Source organism: Fusarium pseudograminearum, chromosome 4 (assembly GCF_000303195.2).
Source record: "Fusarium pseudograminearum CS3096 chromosome 4, whole genome shotgun sequence".
In the NCBI taxonomy this organism is placed as follows: domain Eukaryota; kingdom Fungi; phylum Ascomycota; class Sordariomycetes; order Hypocreales; family Nectriaceae; genus Fusarium; species Fusarium pseudograminearum.
In genome coordinates, this window is record NC_031954.1 from 354173 (window position 1) to 381215 (window position 27043).

The window sequence follows — 27043 nt, forward strand, 5'->3', positions numbered from 1 at the left end:
TCCCATACTTCATCACATGAGATTCCGAAACGTCCGATAAAGCAGGTTTCTGGGAATTCCCATCACGTGTAGCATCGGGATCTTGATGTCGGCCGAGAGAGAGCAACAGCAACAGCAACAGCAACAGCACAGAACAGGCATGTACTTGTGTTACTGTAGCTCTTGTTTTGTCCCGATCCGGTTAACACCGGTCTCACGAGTCGTCAGTTACTTTTGGGATGTTTAGTGCAATGCAACGAATGGTGTTCATCAGATGGTGGCTTGTGTACTATGCACAGAGTACTCTGTAGAAAGAGGGGGTTTTTGGGTCTGGCGCGGGGTTGGAGAATGTCTCGTTTCGTTCATCAGTGCAGCTTCAAGAGCCGAGATGCTTTGTATGACCGTCAGAGCATGCAACCATTCGCAGCAGCAAGGTCTCTATTCCTGTAGAGAGCATCCATTTGTAGGGTGACTTGCATCTCTCAAAGAAGACATCCGCGCAAAGAGACCCAAGACCAGTATCCCCCAATCCATTGCAGCACCTACCTAACCACCATCACCAACTGGTGAAACTGAAGCCATCAGCATCAGCATTCTCAATGGTAAGCTGGCCCACCCGGATGGTCTTAGGTACAGTAGCCTCAGTCCGGGGCGGAAGATCCGGGGCCAAAGCGCAAGGCACGCAACCGACTTGGCCTCTTGTTCGATCCCATTCCCACGGCTCTTGGGTTGATCACGGGCGTGGCGCATACATGATGATATCCACAGTCATACAACGACCAACAACGAAGGAGATAATACAGTCAAAGTAAAACACGAAGCTGATTGCAGATCACGGCTCAACTTAGTCCCCCCGCATTCAACATGATCCCATCCCCAGACTCTTGTGAGATAATGACGATAAGCAAGCGTCTGTACGAACCGTTGACCTGCAGCAGCCTCAAGAAGAAGAGCATACGCAATGCGACGCACCGCATCGTCATCATCATCAGTTTTTGTTCGCTGTATCGTCTTGCATAATGAACGAGTCTGGCCGTTTTTTTACTGAACAAACTGACTGCTACATGCTTCCCCCTCACGGCGTAATTCCTTCTGATTGCGGATGTGGCTGCGTGCAATGGCGTATGTGTCTTGGGTATTTTGCACACATCAGATATACGGATACAGATTCAGCGCCTCCCCCATGGTAACGTCGGTGAGGTAGGTAGTGCGTACAGTAAACTCAGTTTGGTCTGGGAGCAACGAATCCGGGGTTCAAATGCAGATTGATTTTGGTCTGGCTTGGTTTGGTCCCTACAGGATGCGTGCGCGTAAAGGGTCCTGGAGAGGAACAAATCGCCACGAAAAAGGGTCCTGTTTTTAACCTGCTGTAATGTTCCCCTTCCCACCTGTGAGGGTGTACACAAGACCAAAAAAGGTACAACTGCACGAAGATCAAGGCGCGCGCCTCCAGATTACCCACACCACTCTTTCATCATGATACATACACAAGATTCTGTGGCATTATCGTTGCGGAGATCAACGACGATCAGGGTAGCAGACATGAACGGGTTTGGAGTCTGGACCCTGTTTTTTCTTGATCTCCCTTTGAACTTGCTGTCTCTGTCTGTAGATTTCGTCTTGTCTCGCCTCGCCCACCAAGGGTCGGTCACTCACTGATGAGCGGTTTGTGGCCCCACGAGGCTTGGCTCGGCTCAGAATATGCAAAACACCAAAAGATAATCATGGCAATTACGGGACATGACAGGATGAAATGATCTGACATCCTTTCCTTTCCTTTCCTTTGCCCTGTCTACTCGGTATACCCTCTTTGAACCAACCCGAGAAGAGAGAGCACGAGTAACATCAGATCATCTCCATTCTCTTGGCTCTTTTTTAGTTCAACAGTCAAAAAAGCACAGGGCATTAGGGTCCCTGTAACTGTCGAGCCGTAGCTGTGTTTGGTTCGACCCACAACACTGGTGGATGGACCATGTTCTGATATCAAGGGGGCCGGGGATAGTTACATTTTTTCTCTGCTTTCTTTTAATTCAGGGTTCTCTTGTTATTACTCACTCACATTGAGCTGCAAAGAGGAAATTCGCCCTTCTTTCCGTCTCGTCTCGTTCAGACCTGTTGCATACATGTTACCCACTCGCTTGCTCGGCCGAACAGAGAGAGCCAGGGGGGGCAGCGCTGTAAGCTGAACAAGACAACCTAAAAAAACAGTTGAATGTAACCAAACAAAACGCCTCCTTTAAACAGTGGCAAATTGCGATTACTCACAAGAAACACGCTGAAGAGTTTTTAAATATCTCAAAAAAAAAAAATAAGAGTACAGGGAAATGATGTTCGATCTTGGCTTGAGATAAACTTTTACGGAAAGTATTCGGCAATAATGGTTCAGGACCCTTGGATGAGTGGCTTGAGATGAATGATGGACGACGCCATTGAAGCCATCATGCCTTGAAGATCGTCGAGTCCTTCTCACTGGATGGTCAAAGTTCGTTCGTTCAACCCCCCAACTTCAAAACAATTAAATCGTCTCAGCCTAGACAATCTAGCCCCGTGCAGATCATCACTGCGGGTCATGAAAGTCCGATTCGACTCCATTTCAATCTCGGTCTGCGACGGCCCCATCTGTTGTAGCCTATTCACTCTCTGTTGGGTTGAGTTGAGGTGATATGAGTTGAGAGTCGCCCTGAGAAGCCAGAGCTCATATGGTCAATGCCACCCATGTTCTGTCTCGTTTAAACATATCCCCTGCTAATGAACTGCATGGGTTTTTGCATGCTTAGCGAGACCTCGAATGCCAATCAAGCCACGGATCCGAAAAACAGTTACAGTAACTGTCTTGTTGCTTGCAGGGGGCGTCTAGTTTGTTATTGTCGATAGCTATCTATCAACTGCAAACGTAACAGTACAGACGCAGACGCAAGACGCAGGAGATGCTTCATTCATTTTAGCATTCGCGGGGAAGAGCATCGTTAGTGGAGAGCTAAGTACCTACAGCAAGCCAAGAGTTTGTTACTGAAACCTCAGATAAGCAAAGCAAGCCATGTAGGTCTAGGTAGTTAATATGGATCTCCTCCCTCCGTTTTTAGCAACTGCAGAACAGTACTAAACTGTATCGCGCTACTCTCACCGAGGAGGGGCGGCTGCCTATCAGCCTTGTCCAATATTGAGAAAGATGGAGGTAGTGTCGATATCGTACAGACAGAGTTTCCCAATTGCCTCAAACAACTAAAGGGAACAAGACGGGAGAAGAGTGTGTCGATGCGATATCGGAGCTTTATCATGTCGTCAGTCAACAACAAAAAAACCTGACCATGATGAGATTAATCAGAGGCTCTGGCGTGAGAATGACATTTGAGGGTGTCATGTTACACAGAGATATTCACCAATTGCTTGCTTGCGTGCTCTGCTGCTCTTCTCAGCTCATGAAGCTATCCAATCCCTGTCACATATGTGCTCTGTACTGTTGCTCTCCCGTGCGTTATCGTACGAGCAGGGGGTTGATCGGGTTCTTGCTGGGACTTAATCTCTCTCATCAACCATCAACAAGAACAAGATGAACATGTCCAATTGCATTGCATATTCCCTCCTCCCTTTGGGTTCGCCATGCCGGGGCTTGTTTCTCAAACAGCCACTCTGGGAAAGACAACCCGGCGGCAGTGGCTCATACATGCATATCATGAAAAAAGAAAAGAAGGGAGAGAAAACGGTTTTCTTTAGCGCTGTATACTGGGGGCTAGTTCCTTTGACGCTGAGTGCGACGCAAAGAAACGTTTCCCAAGTTGGTGTGCCACGCATACGGATCCCAGCATATTGAAACGACGTAATTGAGGCAAAGGTTTGTGGTGGGAGGATATAATATATGCGGCAGGACAGAAGGAGAAGGCAATTTTACAAAAAGGTTGATGACTTTGACTAATGAGTGGCGATGCAAAGGGCTTGGTGTTGTGCTTGGTTATCGAGCGCTGTAATATTGTTGGGGGGGAGGGAAGCGAGCCGCTGTCACTTTACAGTGGCGATGGATGCCTGTCAGCAACCCGTTCAGAAGATGGTGGCACATTGAAGGACAGGGGAGTTTCTGGTTGGCTGGTGTAATCGTTCAGGGTCTCTTTAGTACAGCCCGTGTTACTGTTTCTGTAAAAAGTAAAAAGTCATGGCGGTTGCGTGATGTGATACCTGAGAAATAAGACGTTGTTTAACATGTGAAGATGCAATGCAGTCAATTCATGCACTAGAGCAAGCCATGATGGGGGATATGAGATGGGCTAACCTAACGTCGCCGCACCCAACAAGCTACCAAAACTGTTAGCATTACGAGGCGCTGTAAATCATTTCATTGTTGGGTCCCAGGGCTTGACTCCCCCTAAACTGAAAGTGCCTTAGCGCATCCGTGCTCTAAAACGGAACCCAGTCCCCCAATTCCATCTCGACTCACCCTAGAGTTATTTACTTGAACGGCGTTTTGTCTCGAAAGGAACAGCGATGAATAATAACAACATGCTAGACTCGGCGGCATTTTAAAACTCGAGGCATATTTGATAGTAATGGGATGACAAGTTAAGATGTAAAAGGGTAAAAGACCTCACAATTCCCCACCACCCTTTAAACTAAGGCCCGTCTGTCAGTCATACTTAGTCTCGGGGACCGTTTTGATCAAGTGAAGCTGATAACAAACGGCAGGCAAAAGGCTGTCGGACCACCATCGCTAAACCCTGGAGGTGAAAACTCTAACTGACCAAACAAAACCGCTCACGTCCAAAATTAGCTGCTAGGCTGGGCTGGCCTTGACAGGAGTCCAGTCCATTCGAAATCGAGTGCACAGTCCGTCCCCGATATCGTGTGAGTGGGCGATCTGGTCTTGGGTCTGTGCATCCGTTATCTTTTCTGTTATCCATGCACGCGCTAGTCTTATCCGTTCCTCGCCATCTCTGTTACTAATCCCAATCTCTCACTCGTCTCCGTCGCTGTGGTTTCCCTCGTAATTAACTAACCCATCGGCAAAGACAAACAAGCTCAAGGCTAACTCTGTAGTTCGATAGTACGTGGGGGGTAAAAAAAACCAAGGATCTGTCAGATAATTCTCATTAATGAAATGACATTCCGTGCTGCCGCTCGAAGCGAGAAATATTACTCTATCATGGGCATGGCTCAACTTCAAACCGTTATTGATCCAAGTCCCTCTCTATTCGTCAGATCATGACAGTAACCCTTTTGACTAAGCTGGCCAGACCATCATCTCATCTGGGAATGGTGCAATCTGCATTGCAGTACCTAGGCAAAGACAAACCGCCATCGTCTACGAGCTATTGACGCTTGCTTCTGAGGGGGAATGGTGACAGAAAAGCGGTCTCGTTGACTCTCTGCTTACGAGAGTCTTGTAGTCAAACTGAATCATGAGTCTCAACTGGACACTGCCGGCGGTCAAGATTACTATCTAGTGTTTCTTCTTTTTGCACGCGCACAATCATTGTGTTTACAAGTTCATCTCACAAAGTGCCAGTCCAGTCCAGTTGGAGGAGGAGGAGAAGGCTGTGTCTGCGTCTGCGTCTGCGTCTGTGTCTCTCTCTACCCCAACCCCACACCAGACAGACGCGAACAGGCGGTCGGTTTGTTTTCTGTGTCAGATCAACCAAGACAAGACACGCCACGAACGTTGAGAAAGAAAAAAATTACTCAAGAGCAGGAGGGGCATTTGCATTTGCATCTGCATTTGCATTTTTTTTTCTTATTGTTGTCTTGCGTCTCAGTGCCACTTTTCCCCATGCCTTTGGGCATTTCGTTGCTCGTACAGGGAACCACAGTGGAAACAATTGCCAACGGGCTACAGGCATCGTGAGACGTGGGCAGACCTGGGGGAGGCTAGTCCAGCTCCCATTGGAAGAGATGCAGGTAACTGACTGATGGACGGGCCAAAAACGAACTCGGATCACAATTTGTATCACGGCATGACATGACATGGCATCGACAAGGGCACGCTTCTGGGCAGCAAAGCATGTACTGCTATGTAGCCAAGATGGACACCTGTCTCTCTCCTGCGATGCAGTAGATCTGTTGTGTTGCATTCAGCGAAATTAAGAACAGAAAAAGTATGGGGTTTGATAGACAACTGTACTGTTGGTCATGGTCCAGATGCTTCGAGACTTGTCTTGTTCGCGTGGTGAGACAATGAAATAATGAGCGCGTGGTTTCTGTGACGACATACGTCATTGACGACGACCAACCGTGTCACGACATGTTTTGTACATTCTGGGGCCTTTTTTTTCTCTTCTTCTTTTAGCCGCTTCCTACTATGCTATCGACTTTAAGCGAAGCCATTCATTCATATTCATTCGTTCCATGCAGATAATCATGTCCAAAACGTCCAATCGCTTGGTCGGTGCTAATTCCCACAACGACTCCATCTGCCGGAAGCACTGGCCTCGTTTCTTCTTTTTTTGGTCAAGGTAAAAAAAAAGAGTGCCCCGTGCTTTTGGGAATTTTTGTTGTGTTTTAAACAAGGGGCTCTGCCTTGGATTTTGGAGGCTCAAAAAGGAACAAGGACTCAGGACTGCGCTGTAGCGAAGGGGGCGTTTAAAACGCCATGGGCTTGGTTGCGATGGGAATGGCGTCCGTTATTGCCGTACAGTGTAATCGAGTCGAGTCGAGTCGGTGAGTGCATTGAGTTTTGCTGCGGTAGGATTGCTGGTAATTGCTATTCCTTCTCATCGAGATTCATCTCTAGGAATGCTACTTGCTTTTCCATCTGCCGAAGTCGATAACAATCTCTTTCATTTTGCGTATTCTGCCTTGTTTCTTTCGGTGCGCACGCGTGTCCGGAAGATACGGAGCGGACATAGCGGGAGTTCAGTCAAGGACAGGGCCGCCGCGATAGTTACCTTTTTCTCTTGCTCACGGAAAAGGACAGAGAGACAGCTGAAGCGTACCTAACTTTAGTAGCTACTAGTCATCGAGGCTAAACCGTTAATCGTCTGGGGGGGGCTTGTTCAATGGAACTCTGTCTTGTGTGTGTCACTGAGAAAGAAAACTCCACCTTGATTGAGTCTGAGAGCGAGAAACCCACAAACATGGATGTCACCTTTTTCCTTCAGTCTCAGTCTCAGTCTCTGGCTCTGGCTTCTTTCTCGCTTACCATTCAGAAAAGACCGTGCTCTACATGAAATTACGGAGTACGATTACAGTAGCCTCAAAGCTTCAAGATTTCATTCTTGGGCGATTTCGTCATCATGGAGATGATGATGATGGAAACAAGACGTAGTATGTATGCAAGCTGAGATCAGCCTCGTATGCTTTTTGTCCCCTTTGCCTGCGCCCAGCATCCCATATCCATTTGTTTGTCTTCTCCAATCGCTGAGACAGAAATGCCCTGTCTTTGACCGACTGCAAAAAAATGAATGCACCACCAGAGAGAAAGAGGGCTTGGAGCAAAGAATGCTACGAGTACCTTGGCGTGCGCCATGGTTATCTGTGATTCGATGATCTGACTGACATTCCACCCCCGGGCCTTGGAAACGACGAGACTAAGACCAAAAAGGGTGTGCGCCGAAAGAGAGAGCGACCAGAGAAAAAAACAGACTCGATTGTTGGTTGGTTGCTGTTTGTTCCTGTTCCCGATGGTCCTTGGTCGCTGTGTGGCTTCACGATCCTGTGTCTCTGTTGGGTTGGGATATCTGAATCCTCACCATAACAACTGTTTGAGATTGAGGATTTGTTTGAAGGCATATGTTTCTCAATTTTTTGTGTGTCTTTTTGCATGCATGTAGGTCTTTTAATTGTAGTCGCGTCTCTCGTTGCTCCAACACTTGTTCTCTACTTCTCTTTCTTACTGTTTTCAGCTTCTTGATGCAACACCACGAATTGATCTGATCGCAAAAAGTCAGCCTCGTTCATTCATCCATTCATTCGTACAATAAACCTTCTTTTTAAATCGTTACCTTTTGCTCCTTTCTTTTTTACTTTCTCTCATTGTTATTACCATCGGGGTTTGTCTTCATTCTTTATTTGATGGTTCATACCAGATGCTACTTCGACAACAGCCGTTTCTGTATCGTCGCAACCAACGACACCAATAAACTTGTAAAACCCCCATCATCGATCAATCAGCCCGCCCATTCAATTGTGTGTGTGTATCTTTTTTTTTTTTTAATCATCAAATCGACAACCAACCACCACCACTCTTCACCCAAGAGCAGCCATTGCTAAAGTTTCCGCCCGGCGCATCCTCAAACCGAAAAGCCCCAACCAGACCAGGCCCATCATACCCATACCCATACCCTTGCTCATCAGCAAGTCCATGCTCTCGTAGCATTTTGGGGATCTCCGCTTACAGAAATCTATCTGACTTGGCCTTTTTTTATCGGTCGATACGGACACTCATCTAACGCTATCGTGACTGCCTTGCTCAGATCATCTCCACTTGGTTTCAACATCAGTCGAAAGAGGACCTCATATCATTCACATTCATTCTTTACAGCAGCATCACATCAAGTCACCATATGCATAGAGGCCCAGCCGAGATATTCCCCACGCTCATACAGGAAGGACGACAAAAAAAAGAACTCGCCTCTTGCCATCTCCTATGTTTTCCGCCATCTGACGTTTTTTTTCTGCAAACTATCTTCCCCTGCAACAGCCTCTGTGTGTACTAGATCCGGCAATCATCAGCAGGAGGCAACATCATAACATCTGTTGACAGACTTGGGATGGGATTGTCATTAATCTTATAATTTTAATTCTTCTTCAACACAGATACAAAAGCACTTTGGGTTTCCAAGAGGCTTTTCTGCTACTGTAAAGCAAGCAGTAATCGGCAGACGCCAAACCCCGCCGCCATCGCAACCCAAAAACAACGCCAATCTTGTCTTCATCCACAACACCAACACCAACACCAACAAGACGCCTTCTTTATCTCACTTCCCGTCTCATTACGGTTTGGAGGGGCTTTCTCCTCTTTTTGCCTCCCTCCGCCTCAAAAGGTCAAGAAGCATCAATTCACGCATGTTAAAAAGGCCTCTCTGTTGAATTAACTGAGTCGTCTGCATCTCGGCGTTTCTCTTGTCAACTCTCTCCACCACTCCATCCCATCCCATCCCCATCCCCATCCCCATCTCCATACTCTTTCTTTTCCCCCATTCCCACCCCACGGGCGAAACGTCTCTACAATATTTGTGGTCTTTGTTCGTTCGCTTCCGGTTGACCCCCGCCAAAAGCCGATGCAACGAAGAAGTTTTTTGAGAGAGTTCATCGACTGGATACAACTGTAATATTACTGTTACTGCAACTGCACTGCATTGAGTAGAGACTGTCTGATACAACATCACAAACGGTACGTTCAAAAACACAACTCGTAAGTGCAGCACAGCATCAACATGATGCCACCCCCTTCCCTTGCCTTTCTCTCAATTCACTCTCTTCAAAACCCTACCCTACCCATCCCAACCAAAAAAAGCTCGTTAGCTCTCTTATCCCACACCCTGGGCGGCCTGCAACTCAAATCCTGCCCCATCCTGCCCCATCCCTGCCGTTTAGCACCCACCACCCATCCCAATCCTAATCCCAATCCCTCTGCAACTCTACCACTACCACTACCACCTACCATCAGACGGCCCATGCCTACGCGGCTCTCAACCTTGTCGTGCTAGTCCATGCCGCTCAGTCCGGCCCCGGCGCTGCCCTCACACCTCACTATACCTCCAAGGGACAAGTACCCAAGAGGCCAAGGCAGTCGAAGCGACAAGGTCAGGTCAGGTCAAGCAAACCAGAAAAATCGTACTAAGAGTTTCGTACCTTGGTTTTTTTTTAATTGGGACCTGGCCTGAGAGGGATGGCAACTGGACAAAACACTCAAAACCACCTGCTCCCCGCAGCCATCTTATCCTCGATTCCTTTCAGCATCTCCACCCCCAGCTCTGATTGCTGTCAACGAGTTTACGACGCCCCAAGAAAAAGAGACTGATCGATTTACTGACTATAGTATCATCAGCAGGAAAGCCATTTGTTGTTTTTGTTGTCTTTGGTTCATTGTTTGCATTTTCCCATTTGATGTCCACGTCCTCCTCCTCATCATCATCATCAACACCAGCATCAACGCCCATCTCAACGAGCCTCCTCCTAATCCGACGACTACCGCTGTCCCTCCTGTTCAACGTTCATCTCGGAACCACCTGCAGTATCACTTCACTGTGATACCTTGGCCTCATCGACACAACCGACCGTCAATCAATTGCCGACTGTTCCTCGTGGATCACACATTTGCTCTGTTGCTGGAATATTGCCAGAGCATTTTCTACGTCTTGGAGTCGACAAGTTTGTTTGTTTCTTGTTCTCTTCTTGGTGTGCGCATTGATCAATCAATCGTGTAAGTTGTGGCACTAACCAACCCACCAACCGAACCCACTGAGCCCACTGAGCCCACTGAATCCACTGAATCACACTGCACTGCACTGCACTCACTGTGCTCCCTGTAATCCTCGCCAGCACAGCATTACCCACTGCGAAGCACAGCCCTCCTGTTTGTCCGTCCGTTTCTCGTTACAAACTGATTACAAAAAACTTTCACATCATATCATTGCCCGTTTTCATTCTTGTAATCATTGGAAAACAATCCGTGATCATTTCTTGGATACTTCTCATTCCTTCTCTCTCTTTTTTTCTCGTCTAAAAATGCATCGCCACAAAACTTCCCTGTTTCTTAACCATGCTAATCAGTACCTTCCCCATTATTAGACCTGATCTCGATCAACGCCTGCCTTGATCTACATCGACAGCGCTAGGAGTAAAAACTCCATCGCACCCAACGCCAATCCTCCTCTCGCAACAACTTTCAGTCTCATCTCGCTCGAGACGAGAAGTTCATCAACCTTATCACCCTTAGTTGATTCTTTCTTACCTCCACGTGGTGAAGCTCCTGGGAATTCTCTCCTGCTTCCACGGATAAACCTCCTCCTCCTCTTCCTCACCTTCTAACCCCACACACAACCTTGGGAATGCCTTACACGCCGCCCTCCCACCGATCTCCTGCCTCGTCAGCCCCTACATCACCTGTAGCGAGCCGGCGGTCGTCACTACAATCGAGCCCGAGACCTAGCCTACCACGATCTGCCTCATATCTTACAAAGCATCGACGAACACCTTCAGCCTCTGCTCTTAGCGATGGATCGACAGGGACGCTGACACCGCAGGGAACATCGGAGGATCTCAAGAGCATGGGCACAGCAGTTCCTTCAAGCGTTCGCCAATCACCACCACCCGTGACAGACGAGCGCACCATGCCCATGGGTGCTATCATCTCACCACCTGACTCTGCTTCCTCCGGTAGTGACGACGAGGAGCAAGGTCCCCAGATCAGAGGACGAAAGCTCGACAAGGCTCTTCGAGACGCCGTCAGCCAAATCCCCATGCAGCGCACATCGTCTCCTGAGCGAACACAGATTAAGCACCAAGACAGCACGGAAACATTGCAGCTTCGACCCCGCAAGGAGAACATGCACCTCAGCTTCAGCACAAGTGCTCTTGGTGACCTTGCCAAGGGACGCAAGATGGGTCATGTTCGCTCAGCTACCGAGCCCAACGCTGGTCTAGGCAAGTCTGTCGACAACTCACAGCCAGTATCAGAGGAGGAGACCGATGAGGACTTGCTTAAGAAGCCTCAAATGGTCCGCAAGAAGTCTGGTGAGCTCGTTCGACCTGCACTCCGTCCTTCTTCACGCCGTCGCCCCTCAAGCATGCCTGGTACCCCCATCTTCTCCAAGGCTGTTCACTTCGACTCCCATCTTGAGCATGTCCGCCACTTCCTTCAAGTGGACCGACCTCTCGCTGTGAGCGCTGGCTCTTCACCCATTGACAGCTACGAGAGTGATACTGAGTATCCTTTCCCTGGCAATGGTAAGCAGACTGCTCGTGCCCCTCCTTTCGAGTGGGAGATCCTCACCACCAACTTCCCTCACGACTCTGTGGCTCGTAAGTCGTTGCCTGTTCGCCTCGAGAAGGTTTGGCTCTCGGCCGACCAGAAGTCTCTTTTGGGCTCAGTGGCTGTTGCCAACATTGCCTTTAACAAGGCCGTTACATGTCGCTTCACCCTGGATTACTGGAAGACCACCTCGGAGGTCGCCGCCGATTACAGCCACGAGATCCGCCCTCGGGAAACACCACTTGGCCATGACCGCTTTACCTTTTCCATCAAGCTTGCCGACACCGCCAACCTCGAGTCCAAGACCCTGTTCATCTGTGTGCGATACACAGTCAACGCACAGGAGTACTGGGACAACAACGCCAACTCTAACTTCCAGGTCGACTTCCGCAAGAAGCATCTCCCTATGAATGGCAAGAACAACTTCCAGGGCGCTTCTTCTCGTCCGGCTAACGGTCTCCCCCGGAGCAACCGACGCACCAGCAGCGCCAACGCCCCTCGACCCAAGTCGATGCCTGTTGGCTTCGGTGAGTTTGGCAATGACGCGAAGCTCAACTACGATCAGCCCATCCACGAGTTCCTCGGCGAGTCTGAGAACAGCACTGGTGGCCTTCGCCTCAAGTCCAAGTCGGCTGGTAACCTGGCTAGCGACAACCTCTCCAAGGACTTTGGCTCCCCCAGTGGCCTTGCCTTCTCCAACCGCTACGACTTTGGTGCTTCCCTCAGCGCCGCCGTCCAGGCTGCCAAGGAGAAGGAAGCCTCTCAGGACAAGGATGGTCTTTACATGAAGGCCAACGTCCGAAGTCCCAAGCCCATCCTCACTGTCCCTGAGCCTACCTCTACCGTTAAGAGCCCGACCATGGCTACCGGAGCTACCTCTCCCAACTCAACAATCTCCAGCTCCTCGTACGAAGAGCTGGTTAACAAGTACTGCTTTGTACGTGCCCCCGAAGTCCGCCCTGCCTCACCCATCGCTTCTGGTGCCCGTCGCCCATCCCTTGTGCGCCAGAATCGTAGCATCATTCACCCCGCCCATCGGGATGGCACGGCAATCCAGAAGCAAAATGAAAGAGTTGGTTACTAACAGTGCTGTTGCAGTTTGGATCGAAGCAGTCGAGCCCCAGCCTGATGGACGGTACCCTCAGTGGTGCTCGCTTCGACACCGCCACCGCTGGCAACCATCGCCACACGACCTCGCTTGGGAGCCCCAACGGATACAGCCATCACGCCGGCCCCGCAGCTCACCATACCCTCCAGTTGGGTGGTGCCTTCAGCCCACAGTCGGGTCCTTCAACACCAAAGGATGGCTTCCGTGCCAACAGTGCATCGCCCACCCCGAGACCCTCTGCCACAGCACGATCGGCTTCACCTGCCTTTGTGACCTTTGATGGTACCCCATCTAACGACCTGTCGTACCATGTCCAACAGCAAATGATGGACCGGTTTCCCTGGTCGGGCGATGGCCATGCCGCCACGGCGATCCGAGGATAGGAACATGTCGCCGACCGTGGCATGAGGTTGAACTGTTCATGATCCACCAACAACACTACACCAAGACTGTATTGCTACCTCGACATTAATACACCTCACACATTGGGCATCAACACAGCTCGCCTGTTGCCCCACATCACTACTCTACCTGGCTGTTTGACCCGAAACAGCACGAGCCTTTGATCAACGATTGATGGATCATTGGAACTCTCACACTGCTTACGGCCACAATTGTTTGGCGTTTATGGAATTGGACTTGTGCAAGCCTGGCATGGCGAGCCGGGCATCCGCATTGGAGTTTGGGGGATTTGTTTTACCTGCGAGTTCTGTTTTCTTTCCTCTTTGCTATCGCGGAACATCACCGCCTTTGTTTTACTCTGCTGTTTTAATCATTGGATCCATGTCTGGTCGCCTCAATCTATGACTGCTCTCCGTTGACCGGACAGAGGCAGTCTTAATATGGATTGGTGTGCAACAGAATGACCTTGCTTTATTTGTATTTACGCAGATGGAGAGCGAAGCCTGGTTTTACGCGTGTCACGATGTCTCGGGGAGTGCGTCCTTTAGTGCGCCTACAACGATGACTTTATTGAATGCGAAGACTGTACAATGGCGCAGGGGAAAAGGGAAATGAATTGCTACTGATTGATTTGGGAATGGAAACAAAAAGTTTGCTTCCTTGCGAGGAATGCAATGCAATGGATTTGTGTCTTTTGGAAGGAGGAGTTGGTCATAACAGATATACATTATACTATACACAAGCTGCCAGAATGCAATGCAGGTACAGCTTAAGAGAATCATTTGCCCTCAATTTGTTTTTGTCTCGATGTGATTAATGTGAATGTGAATGAGTTTGTCATGAATACGATGAGCCGCGATAAGACGGAGATGCAGAGAGTTCTTAGCGGAGTTGGCCGGCTCGGCAATCTTGGTTTGGCGGTAACGGAGCGCCACCGTACTTGTCGATTGGTCAGACCGTAGGGAGAAAGTTTCGGTCTGGACTTGCTTATCAACGGTCTTATCATCGCTTCAACACAGCCCCGTGCATGGTTGCTTGGCTGATGGTGATAGTTTGGGGGAGTGAGCATTTGAACAATGGGGTCATTAGAAATGGTCGAGGGAGATGTATCAGGGTCTGTTCGGTTGCGTGGTTGTGTCTATTTCCAGCGATTTTCGCTTCTGTAGCGGTTGGCCCGCCCGCTAACCAAGCACCACGGTCAACTATACTGTAGGGGTGTCTTTCACGGGCGCGAGCGAGACCTGGGATAATTGAAGATGGGCTATCCAATTAATTCATCAAGGCGAGAATACTGGATTGCAGGCTGTTATTCCACCTGTGTCTTGTACTCAGTGGAATTACTCTTGTGATGTGCTTGACGTTGGTTGAAATGGCTCTCTAGCAGCTTACAGTGTCTTACCGTGTCTTACAGTGGCTTACAGTGTCTTACCGTGTCTTACAGTGGCTTACAGTGATTGATTCCCTGGAACCAGTCCACAGGGCTGACGTCATGCCACCTCAGCTCCCCTCCGAACTTGGAGGCCCTCAACTCAGCCCAGTCCCAGTCCAGCTTGAGCTCCTACTCAAGCTCAAGCTCCATCTACAGGCGTTAAAGCCAAACATTACCAGAATAACCTTATTTCACCTCTACCGTCCTACGAAATGTCCTCCCGCGGCGTCCCGGAAGTCCTCTTCAAAAAGGTCGACGAGTACGTTGACTCTCTCGCACCTCAGATCCAACCCCGCATCACGACAGAGCTCGAAACCTTTCAGCAAAAGACCATCGACAGTCTCGAAGATAAGGTCGTCGACGCCTTTCGCTCCTTATTCGACAAGGACAAGAAACCTTCTGATAGTCGAAGCCTAGACGACAATGCGCCCGATGCCTACGGTGGCCAGTCGTTGCCTTTCGCTGACGAGATTGCTAAGCTGACGCGCAGCTTCACCAATATTACAGACGAGGCGGGTGATGATTTAAGGGATATTTTTGACATCACCGAGGGACGTGGTGGGGGAGGTGATGAGACGAGGTCTCGTGGCGGGGGCGATTCTTCTCGTGGTGGTGCGAAGGGTTTCCTTTCGTTTGCCATTGATGCTGTGCAGGACCATCTCGAGAACAACAGCGGCAAAGGCTCTGGAGGTCCAGGTTTCGAACTCGACGGTCTTCTAGGCGTTCTCAGCGGTACCGTCAAAGACGCAGCGCGCAACCCCGAAGAGAAAGCCCGTCTCATCAGCCCCGAGATCAAGGAACAGGTCGGCGCCAAGCTTCGCGAACAGCACGCTCCCATCGCCGAACAGTTTACACGCATCGCTCTCGACCACATCAAGCGCTGGCTTCGAGGAAATACAAGTACAAGGGATTTGGGAGACGGTGTCAAAGGCGAGATTGAAGATCAGGTCAAGGATCTCGTCAAGGGCCTTGGAGGACTGTTTGGGAACAAAAAGTCTAACGAGGGATCTGCGAGGGGCTTTGGCGATAATGATCGTGATGGGGAGCGTGCTGATGGGGATGGGGAGAGCGGGGGTTTCTCAAAGGTCATCAGCGATAAGCTCAGCACGGGAATTGCACGAGTCCATCGTGAAGTCCGTCTTGAGTTCCGCAAGATCCTTGGTGGTATTGAGAAACAACTCTTTGAGCTTCTGCCCGATTCATTCCAGCGTCCTCTAGAGAAGATCCTCGGTGGTAACCCCTTCGACTCGCAGCTGGACCGCGACGCTGGGGGCTCTGCAGACCGGGGTTTTGGAGATGACATCAAGGCAAAGCTCGTCAACAAGATCCGCGGTCTTGTACGAAAGGTGCAGGAGACCCTGCGCGAGAGTATCCTTGGTGTAGTCAACGGTGGCCATCGCAAGTTTGAGCGTCAGAGTTGGGTGTTTGTGCAGAACATGGTGGAGCAAAAGGTGCAGAAGTACCTACCCAAGGTCAAGATCTCTGTGCCTGACGATATTGGCAATGAGGGTGTTAGTGTTGGAGCGCCTGCTGCTGGGAACCTTGGTGGTGCTAATCACCCTGTGCCGGCTGAGCAGGGTGGGCAGTATGGACAGCAGCCGTATAATCCTCCTTCGCAGTTCCAGCAGGATCATCGACCTGAGCATCAAGGTCAGGATTATAGGCCTCAGAGTCAAGAGTATAGACCTCAGCAGGGTCAAGATTACCGACCTCACGAGAGTCAAGAGTACCGTCCCCAAGGACACGACGAGTACCGACCACAGCACAGCCAAGACTACAGACCTCAACACCAAGAGGGATACCGACCTGATGAGTACAGACCTCAACAGCATCAATCGCAGCCAGACTACCGCCCCGACCAGTATCCCCCTCCGCCACAGCAGCACCAATCTGGTGGGTACAACCAAGCCTACCAGCAAGACCAAGGGTATGGACAGAACAGAGGATACGACCAAGGTCAAGACCAGGGATACGGAAACAACCCGCGCTACTGAGAAGGGTGACTGTCAGATACGCACTCCCGACGGAAATGATCACGTCTGGTGGTGTCTACAGCGGCATTGTACCTGCGCTACAAAAGTTACAGCATAGCGATGCTAGATAGATGGCTTGACAGATTGATGAATGACGAACAAACCTTATACCTGCCCATCCACAGTTGTCCCTTCCCTCGTCAATGCAATCGCTGTTCTAGAACTTGTCGTATCCCACTTATGTCTGAGCGTTAACCGAACAAAGCCAAGATCCTTGAGTTTTCCGTTCGATACCGAGACCCTGGATCGCCGCCCCCACAGGCGCATGTCGTGATACGGATTTACCATCAGATCATCTAATCTTCAATCTAGTCTCGTCCAGGGTCCAATCCACCATGTGAGAAAGTCTGCTTCAGCACTGTCCCAGTTCAAGGTCTTGTATGTTCTTTTCTCATCCGTTCATCCCGGGAGTATCACATGGTTCATTGACCATGCGTCAAGATAGCAGACTTACAGTGGTCTGAGCCATGATATGATCTTCCGGGAGCCCACGTGCAGACAAACTTCGTCAGAATGGCATGGTAATTGACGGGTTTTAACCTCGGTAGGTAATCGTGAATGGGCTTTTGTAGTCGGACTTGGCCATGATATGATACGGAGAGGATAACGGCTTTGTTAGAGCCACGGTGTTCTGGGTTCAGGGTCCTTGGTTCATCTGTACTCTTCGTGTAGATGGGGTGGGAGTATGAAGGGGACAAGGCTGGGATGGGATTGTGCATGGTAGAGTTACGTCAATGGTAGTTTGGATCTATCTGATCGGGGTGCTGGGGAGTGGATGTGTGGTTGTGGTGAAGTTCTCGGGGGAGCGGATGGGATTGAGGCAAGCGAGGCGAGAGTCTTGACCTAGGGGCATTTTTTGTAGGGCACATGGTTGACGGAAAGTGATACTGGATACTTCAATTAGCTAAGGGACTCAGTTGATGCTGGTAGACATTAGTAGCGACGTGGTACTTGTCTGTCTAAGGTCAATTGATGGCCGTTTGCAAAGACGGACTACTGGGTTGAAGCCAGCCATCAATTGTTCAGAAGCTAGCCGCCAATTGTCCAAGCTTATAGACGAACTAGACGTCTACTTCACTCTATACTGTAACCTGCTTATTCTCTAATGTATGCTTGTGGTAAAGACACTCTATTACAGTATCGCTGTCTTCACTCTGGTCTCGTCCAACTCCACCCCAAGCTGTTCACCTTGGGGCTTCTATAACAGAGCCGAGAGTAGACAGAAGGCAACACTGGATAAGTCCACGAGACAAGGGACTCAATTGACGCTGATAAACGTCAGTCGCGACGTAATACTCTTGTCTGTTAAAGCTCAATTGATGATGGCTCACTGAGTGATGGACCAAACTCACATCAATTGATCACGATCATGAACACACGCACTTAACATTGCTGTCTTATTATTCGCTTATTATAACATACTCTCTCAGTAACTGACCCAGCTGCTATCGCAGACATACCCAAGCATCACTGTCTTCACTCTCATCTCATCCAACTCTCTACTTCAGAACATACTCACAAAACACCAAGCACTCACCTAACAACCCACAACCCTCCATTCCCATAAACCTGATCCCTCATCTCCATCCCCTCACTCCTCACTCCAACCCAATGCGACGGCACCCTATCCAACCCCCCCTGCACAACCCCCGCCGCATCCCCCAATCTCTCCTTAAACCCTCTATCGCTCTTCGCCGCCCTCGTCGCAGACAAATTCACCTCAGGACCCCATGCGTCCCTACCCAAACTCGCCATCGTAGTCATAACATCGCGCGAATGCTCCTCCACTATATCTTCACTAGACAGTGTCGTAGACGCAGCGTGTAGGTAGCCCATCAGCATGACCTTCATCCTCATCTCAAAGAACAGCGTGTCTTCGAAATCGTGTAGGATGTGAACGCATACTTTATTTCGCTGGACTACACCCGGTGGTGCATTTCGTAAAGGCGCGATTGTAACGATTGCTTCGTGCCAGTCATCGTCAAAGTCTTCGGTTGGTGTGTTGTTGGTAGGTGTCACGCGCGCCCATGCTGCGAACACGCCACCCATGCGCATCTTGACGTCGTCTCCGACTTCACTGAGATTGGCAGTCGGAATACCGTACTCTCTTGTGGAAATCCCCGTTCCTCGTACAACTTTACCAGCGAATTTATACGGAAACGGCGCTTCGGGGCCATCGTCGGTACCGATAATCTGTAACGGGGCATCAAGACCACTTCCTACGACCAAGGGATCATAACGTCCTGCTTTCCCATTCTTCCAGGTCTCGCTGACAGCTGCTCCCAAACCCGTTTTGTGATACGCCGTGTGCGCGACCTTTTTAATCGTTGCGTTTGTCGGTGTTAGTCGCTTGGCGCCCTGTTCGACGACTACACCTGCAACACCGGTGTACTTTTTAGCGACCTGTGATCCAATAGTGGTGGCGACTTTGATGCCCATCTCCAAAGGCATGGTGCTGAGACTCGATCCACGAACGGTGCTCACGTCTGTAGATGTACTCGCTATGCGAAACACAGGACTTCCGCAGAGGATCTTCTTGTTATCTTCCCCAGCGCAGACGACGAGACGAAAGTATCCATCTGTCGCGGCAGCAGGGATGCGCACAATGTGCGTCTCTCTGGGGATGTGGTTCTTCAATTTCCCGGAGGCTTTCTTGACGAAACGTTTAAAGTCGCGCTGGATACCCCGTTCATCAGCTTCGGGGAGATGTTCAACGCTTGCTCTGGTAGCGGGTGTGACGTTGAGCCAAGTCCCCGTTGTACCCATCAGGGCTTTGAGGGACATGCCTACACTCCCCGAGTAGCCTTTTTGCTGCATCCATATCGTTCTCGTGGGTGGAAGCGGTTCGTCTGCGAGGATTGTAATGGGTACAGACGTAGCGGGACCACGATACCAGACCAAAGCGTGAGAGTGACGGATGATGCTGAAATGTTTATTTGACTCGGCGGGATGACTGATGAGACCACCAGCAAAATACTGCGCTTCTCCCAATGCAGATTTCCATTTCGACGAGTCTTTGGGCTGTTCTTCTTGTGTGGACAATGCAGCTGATAGGGCAGAAGAACTCTTGACACGACGGATCTCATGCGCTGGGAGATCGTTTGGTAGTGTTGGACTTAGACCGGGACTAAGCGATGTTGGCGTGGGAAGGTCATCGACGACAAAGTCAACTTGGTGAGTTCCTCTAGGGTCTAAGAAGCCTGATTGCTGAGGGGCATGAGCGCTGGTGAGGTTCGTAGCAGAACGAACAGGACGTAGAGGTCTTTGAGGTGGAGGTGGAGGAATTAATGAGGGGTTGTATGAAGATGAAGAAGGGTTGTAGGGGTTTGGAGTAGAACTGTACGGAGCTGGAGGCGGATTGAATGAGCTTTGAGAAGGGCTGTAAGCCGGAGAAGGACTGTACGACGCTGGTGAAGGATTGTATGAACCCGAAGAAGGATTATAAGACTCAAAATGAGTCTTTAGCGACGGCGATGGACACGGCGAAGTAGAAGTAGAAGCAGACGGCGCTGCAGGCGACGGTAGTGCATATGCGGAGCCGAATTGCGGCGAAGGATAAGCACTGTACACGGGCGGCGGAGTCGGCGGCGGCGCAACAGGCTTCCGAAGGAATTGCGGAGGAGCCGGATGCTGATACTTTTCCTTCTCGGACGCTGTTGAGGGAAAGTAGGGATTCATTTTTGCATCAATTGTTGATGAGAAGAAGAAGAATATCCAGGGAGAGTTGAAGTGAGGTATGCAGCATCAGATGTGGCCAAACAAGGAGAAATTGCACCGTGTTGGGCTCATCAGGGGTTCATATTGACACAGTATCCAGACAAAGAATGTTTCCGTTTCCCTTGGACAATTAATTGTTTGATATGGGGAAGCGAAATGCGATGTGGGTATTTATAGAATTGCATGTCACTCAAGGGTTTATTTATGCTTAATTTTTTAAATAGATTCCTGTCACTTGGTTGGGGGATGCAGCTTCAATTAAGCTCAAGCCGCAGACACCAAAGCCTCCATCTCGTCCAATTCCCGAGGAACATCTGTCAAGTTCTCGTGTCCAGTCTCGGTAACTAGAATGTTGTCCTCGATTCTGTTCAACAGCGATTAGCAAGATTGGCACCGATAGCGCGACGGTGGCCACCACAACTTACCGGACTCCACCAACATCCCAGTACTTGTCCAGGACGTCCTTGTTGATGAACTTGCTGTGCGCGGGGTCTTCGAGATAAGGGTCGATGATGAACTTGCAAAAGTAGATCTAACAATGTCAGCAATTATCCCAAAACCATCACTACAGAAACTTACACCAGGCTCAACTGTGACAACACTGCCAGCTGGGAGCTTGCCTCGCACGCGCAAGTATCGGAACAGCTTATCCTTGTCGGCAAAGTTGGGGTTGCCACCAGTGTCGTGGGTGTCCATGCCCAGGTAGTGGCCCAGACCGTGAGGGAGGAAAGCAGCGCTTGTGCGAGCCTTGAGGATCTCGTCCTTATCACCCTTGAGAATACCAGCCTCAAGAAGACCATCAATGGCAATCTGGTGAGCAAGAACATGCACGTCATCCCATAAAACACCCTCCTTGAGGACGTCTATGCACGCCTTTTGCATCTTGAGGACGGTCTCGTAAATGTGGCGGGATTCCTTGGTGAACTTGCCCGACAGAGGGAATGTTCGTGTCTAACAAGTCAGTTCAATTCCGACACTAGAATACGGCGCACTCACGATATCGGCAGCGTAGTTGTTGTACTCGCAACCAGCGTCCATCAACAGGTTGAGCTTGCCCTCTGTAGGAGCGTCGTTTCCAACGTAGTGAAGAGTAGCAGCAGCCCTTCCAGCAGCAGCAATAGGGTCATACGACATCTTCTTGCAACCGTGAGCCACGCATCGCTCGTAGAAAGCAGCTTCCAGCTCCTGCTCGTTCTTAGCAGCCTTTGCCTTGGCAAAGACAGCTCGGTGTCCGATACCAGAGATATAGTTGGCCTTTCGCAACATGGCGATCTCGTACTCGTCCTTGACCACGCGCGACACCTCGATGGCGTTCTTGAGGACGTCAAAGTTCTTGTTGCCGAAGCCGATAAAGGATACATGGTCCGAGACCTGCTTCGCGATGGCAAAGGCGGAGGACTTTGGGTTTTCGGCGCCGAGGTGGGCGAGGGTAGCGTTGAGTTCGGTGGTCAGCTTGACCTCGTCGACTTCGTACTGCGAGAGGGCTTCGTCGATGCTAACGGGGAGACCGGACCAGATAACGTCGTCGGGGTTGATGGGAGGAATGAAGAGGATCGATTTGGAGGATTGGATGTCGTAGATGTAGTGGCAATCGGGGAGGTTGCAGCCGGTGAGGTAGTAAAAGTATCGTCGTTGACTGTTTGGTGGGTAGAAGATCAGAACATGTCTTGGTAGAGATAAGCTGCTGGGATGACGCACCGGAACGCCTCGGGCTCGTCGCTATCCTCCATCATGCGAGTCAATTGACTCTCGAGGTAGATAATACCGTTGGCATCGGGAACATCTTTGCGAATGAGGTCGACGACGCGCTTGGCATGGGCTTTGCCTGGGTATTTGCCCTTGAGGACGGCGTCGTAGTTTTCGGCGACCATGTTGGAGGGACAAGGTTTGGAGGTATCGAGGCGGGGTATTTTCGACGAGGTATGTTTCGCGCGGGTCGCAGAGATGTCGGGTGTATGTCGTGTAACTCTCAAAGTCGAAGAAGAGAGAAATATTGTTGATGGAGGATAAAAACGAGGATATGACCGAGATAAAGACAACCCCGCTATGGACCTCGGAGTCTTTGTTATGACGGAGGCCATTCGAAACAGGAAGCTCTTACGTTAGTGGTGGCAGGTCACTAATTGCCTTCCCGTTACAGGTGGCTTCCAGGGTCTTGGTAGCCGGTAGAGAGTGGGGGTCGGCTGTAGGCGGCTTGTGCAGGGAAAACCTCGATTTGATGGATGACAGATGGGAATAAAATGGATGGAAAGATACGAAGGCATAGAAATGGATCTCATACGGGTTATCAATTATCCATAATTTTAGTAGGTAAATGTGTGGTCTGGCGTTAAAAAAGAAATGTATTGAAGCTGCAAAGAAGCTATGTATGTACAAGTGAATAATGGGCAAAGAAAGTACAAGTCCAGCTCAACTCAATTGAGCTCATTCAGAAAGAAAGTCAAAAATGGAATCATAAGTAAACGTGTGTGAGTATCCAAAGTTCAATCCATGTCCAGCACCCGGAACAACAGTCGTGTTGAACCGTGAAGCCTGAGTGAAGAACTGCTTGGAAAAGTCGAGCAGCGAAGGAAGCTTGCCGCCCACACTGGCAGTCGAGTAACAGTTGTCACCACAAAAGGGAATGTCGCGTGCTGGAATCTGTTAGTATACATTACAGATCAAGATCAAGACTTCACTTACCACCTGTAATAATCTGGACTGGTCCAGTATATGTGTTGTTCACGCCGGCCGGCGCACCCAGAGTCAACAGCTCACCAGGCGAAACAGGCTGGCCTTTCTCGAAAGCTACTTTCAAGAACTCAGGGTCAAAGTCACCCTCAGCGAAAAAGTTGATCTGAACTCCAACAGTCGACGCGGGAGCGACATATCCAGGAGGATAAATAGGTGAGTCGACAACAGGGACAAAGTTGGATGCGACCGCAAACCAGGGCAGGTAAGCAGTCGCCTGGGAGAAACCAGTCAAGACAATGGCGTCACTGAGCTCGGGGCTTTCGTTGGCGAGGGCGTAGGTAATAACAGAGCCGAAGGAGTGGCCTAGATGGACAACCTTGGAGTATCCGCCGCAGCCAACGCCGGGGAGGGATCCTTGACGGGCGTGCGTGGTGAGGGCTTTGAGAGCTGCGATCTCGAGAAAGACTTGGATCTCGTTGACGGGGTCGCCCTTGGATGAAGCGCCGATGCCGAGACGGTCCCATGTCAGGGTTGAGTAGCCGTGCTCGTCTACCGCGCGGGCGACGTAGCTGTAGTTGTAGTTATTGAAGGGAAAGTCCCAGTAACTCCGATCGAAGCCAATGCCATGCGTCATGATCTGGAGTTGCTCTCCAGGACCGGCATCGGGTTCGCAGTATGTAGCTGCGAGATCATAAGTACCTGTAATGTTGGCTTTCTACTACAAGTCAGTTGTGTATCCGTCGAGTTGTGGTCGATCAATGACTTACACCCGTCTGGATGGTTTGAGGATACGGGGTACCACCCTGTCGAGCAAGATTGATAGCAAGGTTTGTAACGTCAATCTCAGTGACAGGCGCCTCAATGCTAAAAACTGCATTCTCGGAGGTGATTGATACAGGGACTGTGATGTTTGTGCACTTGCGCGCCGAAGCAGCGGCAATAAGAGAAAAGAGAGCCAAAGACTTGATCATGATGATGATGTAACCGCTTTGGGGTATAATTGGAGAAGAAGAAGAAGCAAAGACACAAGAGGGATTGACTGACTGAACTGAACTGATACATTGTTATTCCCAGATGGCGATCATAGCGATACTTTATACAAGACGAAACGAGGTGAAATTACAAATTGCTCGTCATCCGCTGATCGACCCTGCACACAAACGGGCGAGCTAGAACTAGACTGCATTAGAAGAGCTGCAGTCTGTCTTTCTTGTCTTGGCTTTGTATGAATGAATGCCTATTATCCGTATTTGTTTCTTCAGTCCCTCTCTTGCGATCTCATCCATGACGGCTCTCCTGTCATGTGTGGAGTTGTGTGGTCCGACCATCATCGGGGCACTGACACTACCGCACTCTTGTTTGCAGTAGTACAAGTTGAGCATAGTCGACCAACCGGAGAATACAAACACACGGACACTAGCATGCGGGCTGGCTATTGAGATCTTCCCTCGCTTTTGCGTAGTCAATGTTAGAGGTCCAGTAAGTTGCTTCACCTCGAAGGATACGCTTGCTCAGAGATTGCATCAATGCAGAGAGTGTCCACTCGGTGTGTACAAAAAGCAGTCTAGTTAATTGTCTACTGCACGGTAAGAAAGTCTAGATTTTTATTTTCTGTTCATTTGTAATCCCCTTGCAGCGGCGTCGTCCTTGTTTCTTACTTGGCTTGTCAGTTTATATCATGAGCTGACTGCTAAGATACCCGCTTACATGCATTCAGCCTAGAGAACAGGGAATAAATGACAAATATCGCCGTGAATTGTTTAATATTCAGAGACTGATGTGTCTGGACCGTTGAGCCCCTTGCATCGGATTGTGATAGGCATGACTATCAACTGAGACAGACACACTGACCGGTACACTAACTTACAACCAGCTAAAAGTACCGGGTCTATTTTGTTCTAGCGCCGGATGTAATGAGTAAGGACGGGGGAACAGACATGAGCGGAATTAAAACGAGTGTCTTCGTCTTGTCAGAGTAGCAATGGGAATTGACGTGACGAACTCAATTGACTTCCATCACGAGAGTGTGTCATAAGTGTCAAGGTAGGATGATCGGGTAAATCGCCTACCAAACTGGCTTAAACATCACTCCATGGAATATCCTTACAGCAACGTCCATCAAGCATATTTTATCCCGCCGTCTTGTCTTGGACTCGAGCTATTATTATGTTAGCGGGTTCTCGGCATCGGCTCATCTGAATCACCTCGAGCCGTGTGTGTTTGAGATTGATCCAGACTCCATAACCAAGACCCGTCTCGTAAAACAATCCATTCAAAAGTCATACACACACAAAGCAATCAACACTTGGGCCTCGATGCGCTTCAAAAAGACACTTTGACCAATTGGGCAAAGGTCGCACAGGTATCACCAAGCACCAAGCATCAACACCCAACACTGAACATCAGCACAAACACTGAGCATCAACACACAAACAACCTCGTATTCCTGTTTCTCTCTCAAACAAACTCACTTCACAGCTCATCCTTCTCATCAAACTCCTTTTGCAACTGCATCGCCATTCCCAGCGCCGCAAATCCCCCCATGTGCATCGCCTGCAACACACTCCTCATCATAGTCGCCGCATCACCAAATGCAAAGCAACCCTTCAAACCCGTCTCATTCCACGGCGCATCGACTTTAATATCTCCCGTTGGTGTTGTCTCCAGACCAAGCTGCTCTGCAAAAGGCGCCGCTTGCACAACGTTGGGGTGATTCACCACGAATCCTTCTACCTTGGACGTTCCATCCTCAAAGGTGATCTTCACAGCAGGGCCGTCGTTGACGAGCGTGAAGGAAGTTATCTTGCGGTCGTCGTAGTTTACTTTGCTGCTGTGGATCTTGCTTTGGATGGGTGCGATGAGAGAGGTGTTGGCGTTGGTGTAGACTGTTACTGAGTGGGAGAGTCGTTTGGCCATAGGCGTTACATGAGCGAGCATGTCGGCGTTGGAGATCATGCCGCCTGCAAAGACACCTACTGACTCTGCACCTCGTTCTTCAAAGCCATGGCAGTAAAGACAATGGAAGCTGACAAGTATTAGCAGAGCACTCATCACGTTCAACAAAGTCACTTACATGCCGCGTCCCCAACAGTCAGCATAACCCTCAGGCAACCCGTCAAAAACATCCCTCACACCAGTCCCAAGACCAAGTTTCCTCCCCTTGTATACAGTTCCCTCCTGATCGACAGCTTCAAAGGTGCCATCGCCCGTCTTGCGAACAGTAGCGACCGTCGCAGACTGGAACTCGACGCTATTGTAACGCTTCTCGAGATCATCGCGGGCTTTGGCTCTGAAAGAAGCTGGATCAACGTGATCGAAGCCGAGAACATTGTGCATGTGTTTTGAAGGAGCGTTGCGGTATACGCCTGAGTCGAGAATGAGGATTGAGTAGACTTGGCGGGCGAGGGTGGAAGCCAAGGAGAGGCCTGCTGGACCGCCACCGATTATGAGAACGTCGTAGAGTTTGGACATGATGAAGTATATTAATTAGAGTGAGAGATTGTGCCTAGTTTGATGTATTGTTGTCTTGATGTTCTAATTCTTGGTCTTGACACGCATCGTGTATTTATACGGATGACGGAGAGATGTGAAAGGCTCCGGTCGGAGACTTTGAGTATGTATCCTGTGGGCAAATTAAAAGACGCCGGCGATATTACATTCAATTCTTGCTTACTTCTGATGCGTTGTTCATAGTTATTACGTTCCTGCTGGGTTGTGTTGTGTTGTGGTCAATTGATGAATTGGTGGGTGGTACTTACAGCGGCTCATTTCACCTGAGGGTATCGTGAGATCAGCCTCACAAT

The 27043-nt window shown here is 49.8% G+C and overlaps 6 protein-coding genes across 6 annotated transcripts, besides 2 other annotated features; 2 read left to right on the top strand and 4 right to left on the bottom strand.

The window, feature by feature from the left end:
* Positions 1-1743: 1743 nt before the first annotated feature.
* Positions 1744-1764: a microsatellite.
* An 8626-nt stretch (positions 1765-10390) lies between these two features.
* Positions 10391-10428: a microsatellite.
* Positions 10429-10955: 527 nt separating this feature from the next.
* Positions 10956-13369, top strand: FPSE_01764 (uncharacterized protein; the record flags this gene model as incomplete). The annotated part of the gene is made up of 2 exons (XM_009254884.1): positions 10956-12878; positions 12977-13369. 2 exons carry the CDS (start codon positions 10956-10958, stop codon positions 13367-13369), a joined length of 2316 nt encoding a protein of 771 aa, XP_009253159.1.
* Positions 13370-15029: 1660 nt separating this feature from the next.
* On the top strand, positions 15030-16811 carry FPSE_01763 (uncharacterized protein; the record flags this gene model as incomplete). The annotated part of the gene is made up of 1 exon (XM_009254883.1): positions 15030-16811. One exon carries the CDS (start codon positions 15030-15032, stop codon positions 16809-16811), a length of 1782 nt encoding a protein of 593 aa, XP_009253158.1.
* A 1572-nt stretch (positions 16812-18383) lies between these two features.
* FPSE_01762 (uncharacterized protein) lies at positions 18384-20528 on the bottom strand (the record flags this gene model as incomplete). The annotated part of the gene is made up of 1 exon (XM_009254882.1): positions 18384-20528. The coding sequence occupies one exon, from the start codon at positions 20526-20528 to the stop codon at positions 18384-18386; it is 2145 nt and encodes a 714-aa protein (XP_009253157.1).
* Positions 20529-20831: 303 nt separating this feature from the next.
* Positions 20832-22438, bottom strand: FPSE_01761 (uncharacterized protein; the record flags this gene model as incomplete). The annotated part of the gene is made up of 5 exons (XM_009254881.1): positions 20832-20931; positions 20993-21099; positions 21147-21518; positions 21564-22203; positions 22266-22438. 5 exons carry the CDS (start codon positions 22436-22438, stop codon positions 20832-20834), a joined length of 1392 nt encoding a protein of 463 aa, XP_009253156.1.
* Positions 22439-22991: 553 nt separating this feature from the next.
* On the bottom strand, positions 22992-24211 carry FPSE_01760 (uncharacterized protein; the record flags this gene model as incomplete). Its single annotated transcript, XM_009254880.1, has 3 exons — positions 22992-23200; positions 23250-23955; positions 24008-24211. The coding sequence occupies 3 exons, from the start codon at positions 24209-24211 to the stop codon at positions 22992-22994; spliced, it is 1119 nt and encodes a 372-aa protein (XP_009253155.1).
* Positions 24212-25712: 1501 nt separating this feature from the next.
* On the bottom strand, positions 25713-26711 carry FPSE_01759 (uncharacterized protein; the record flags this gene model as incomplete). The annotated part of the gene is made up of 2 exons (XM_009254879.1): positions 25713-26265; positions 26314-26711. 2 exons carry the CDS (start codon positions 26709-26711, stop codon positions 25713-25715), a joined length of 951 nt encoding a protein of 316 aa, XP_009253154.1.
* Positions 26712-27043: the final 332 nt, after the last annotated feature.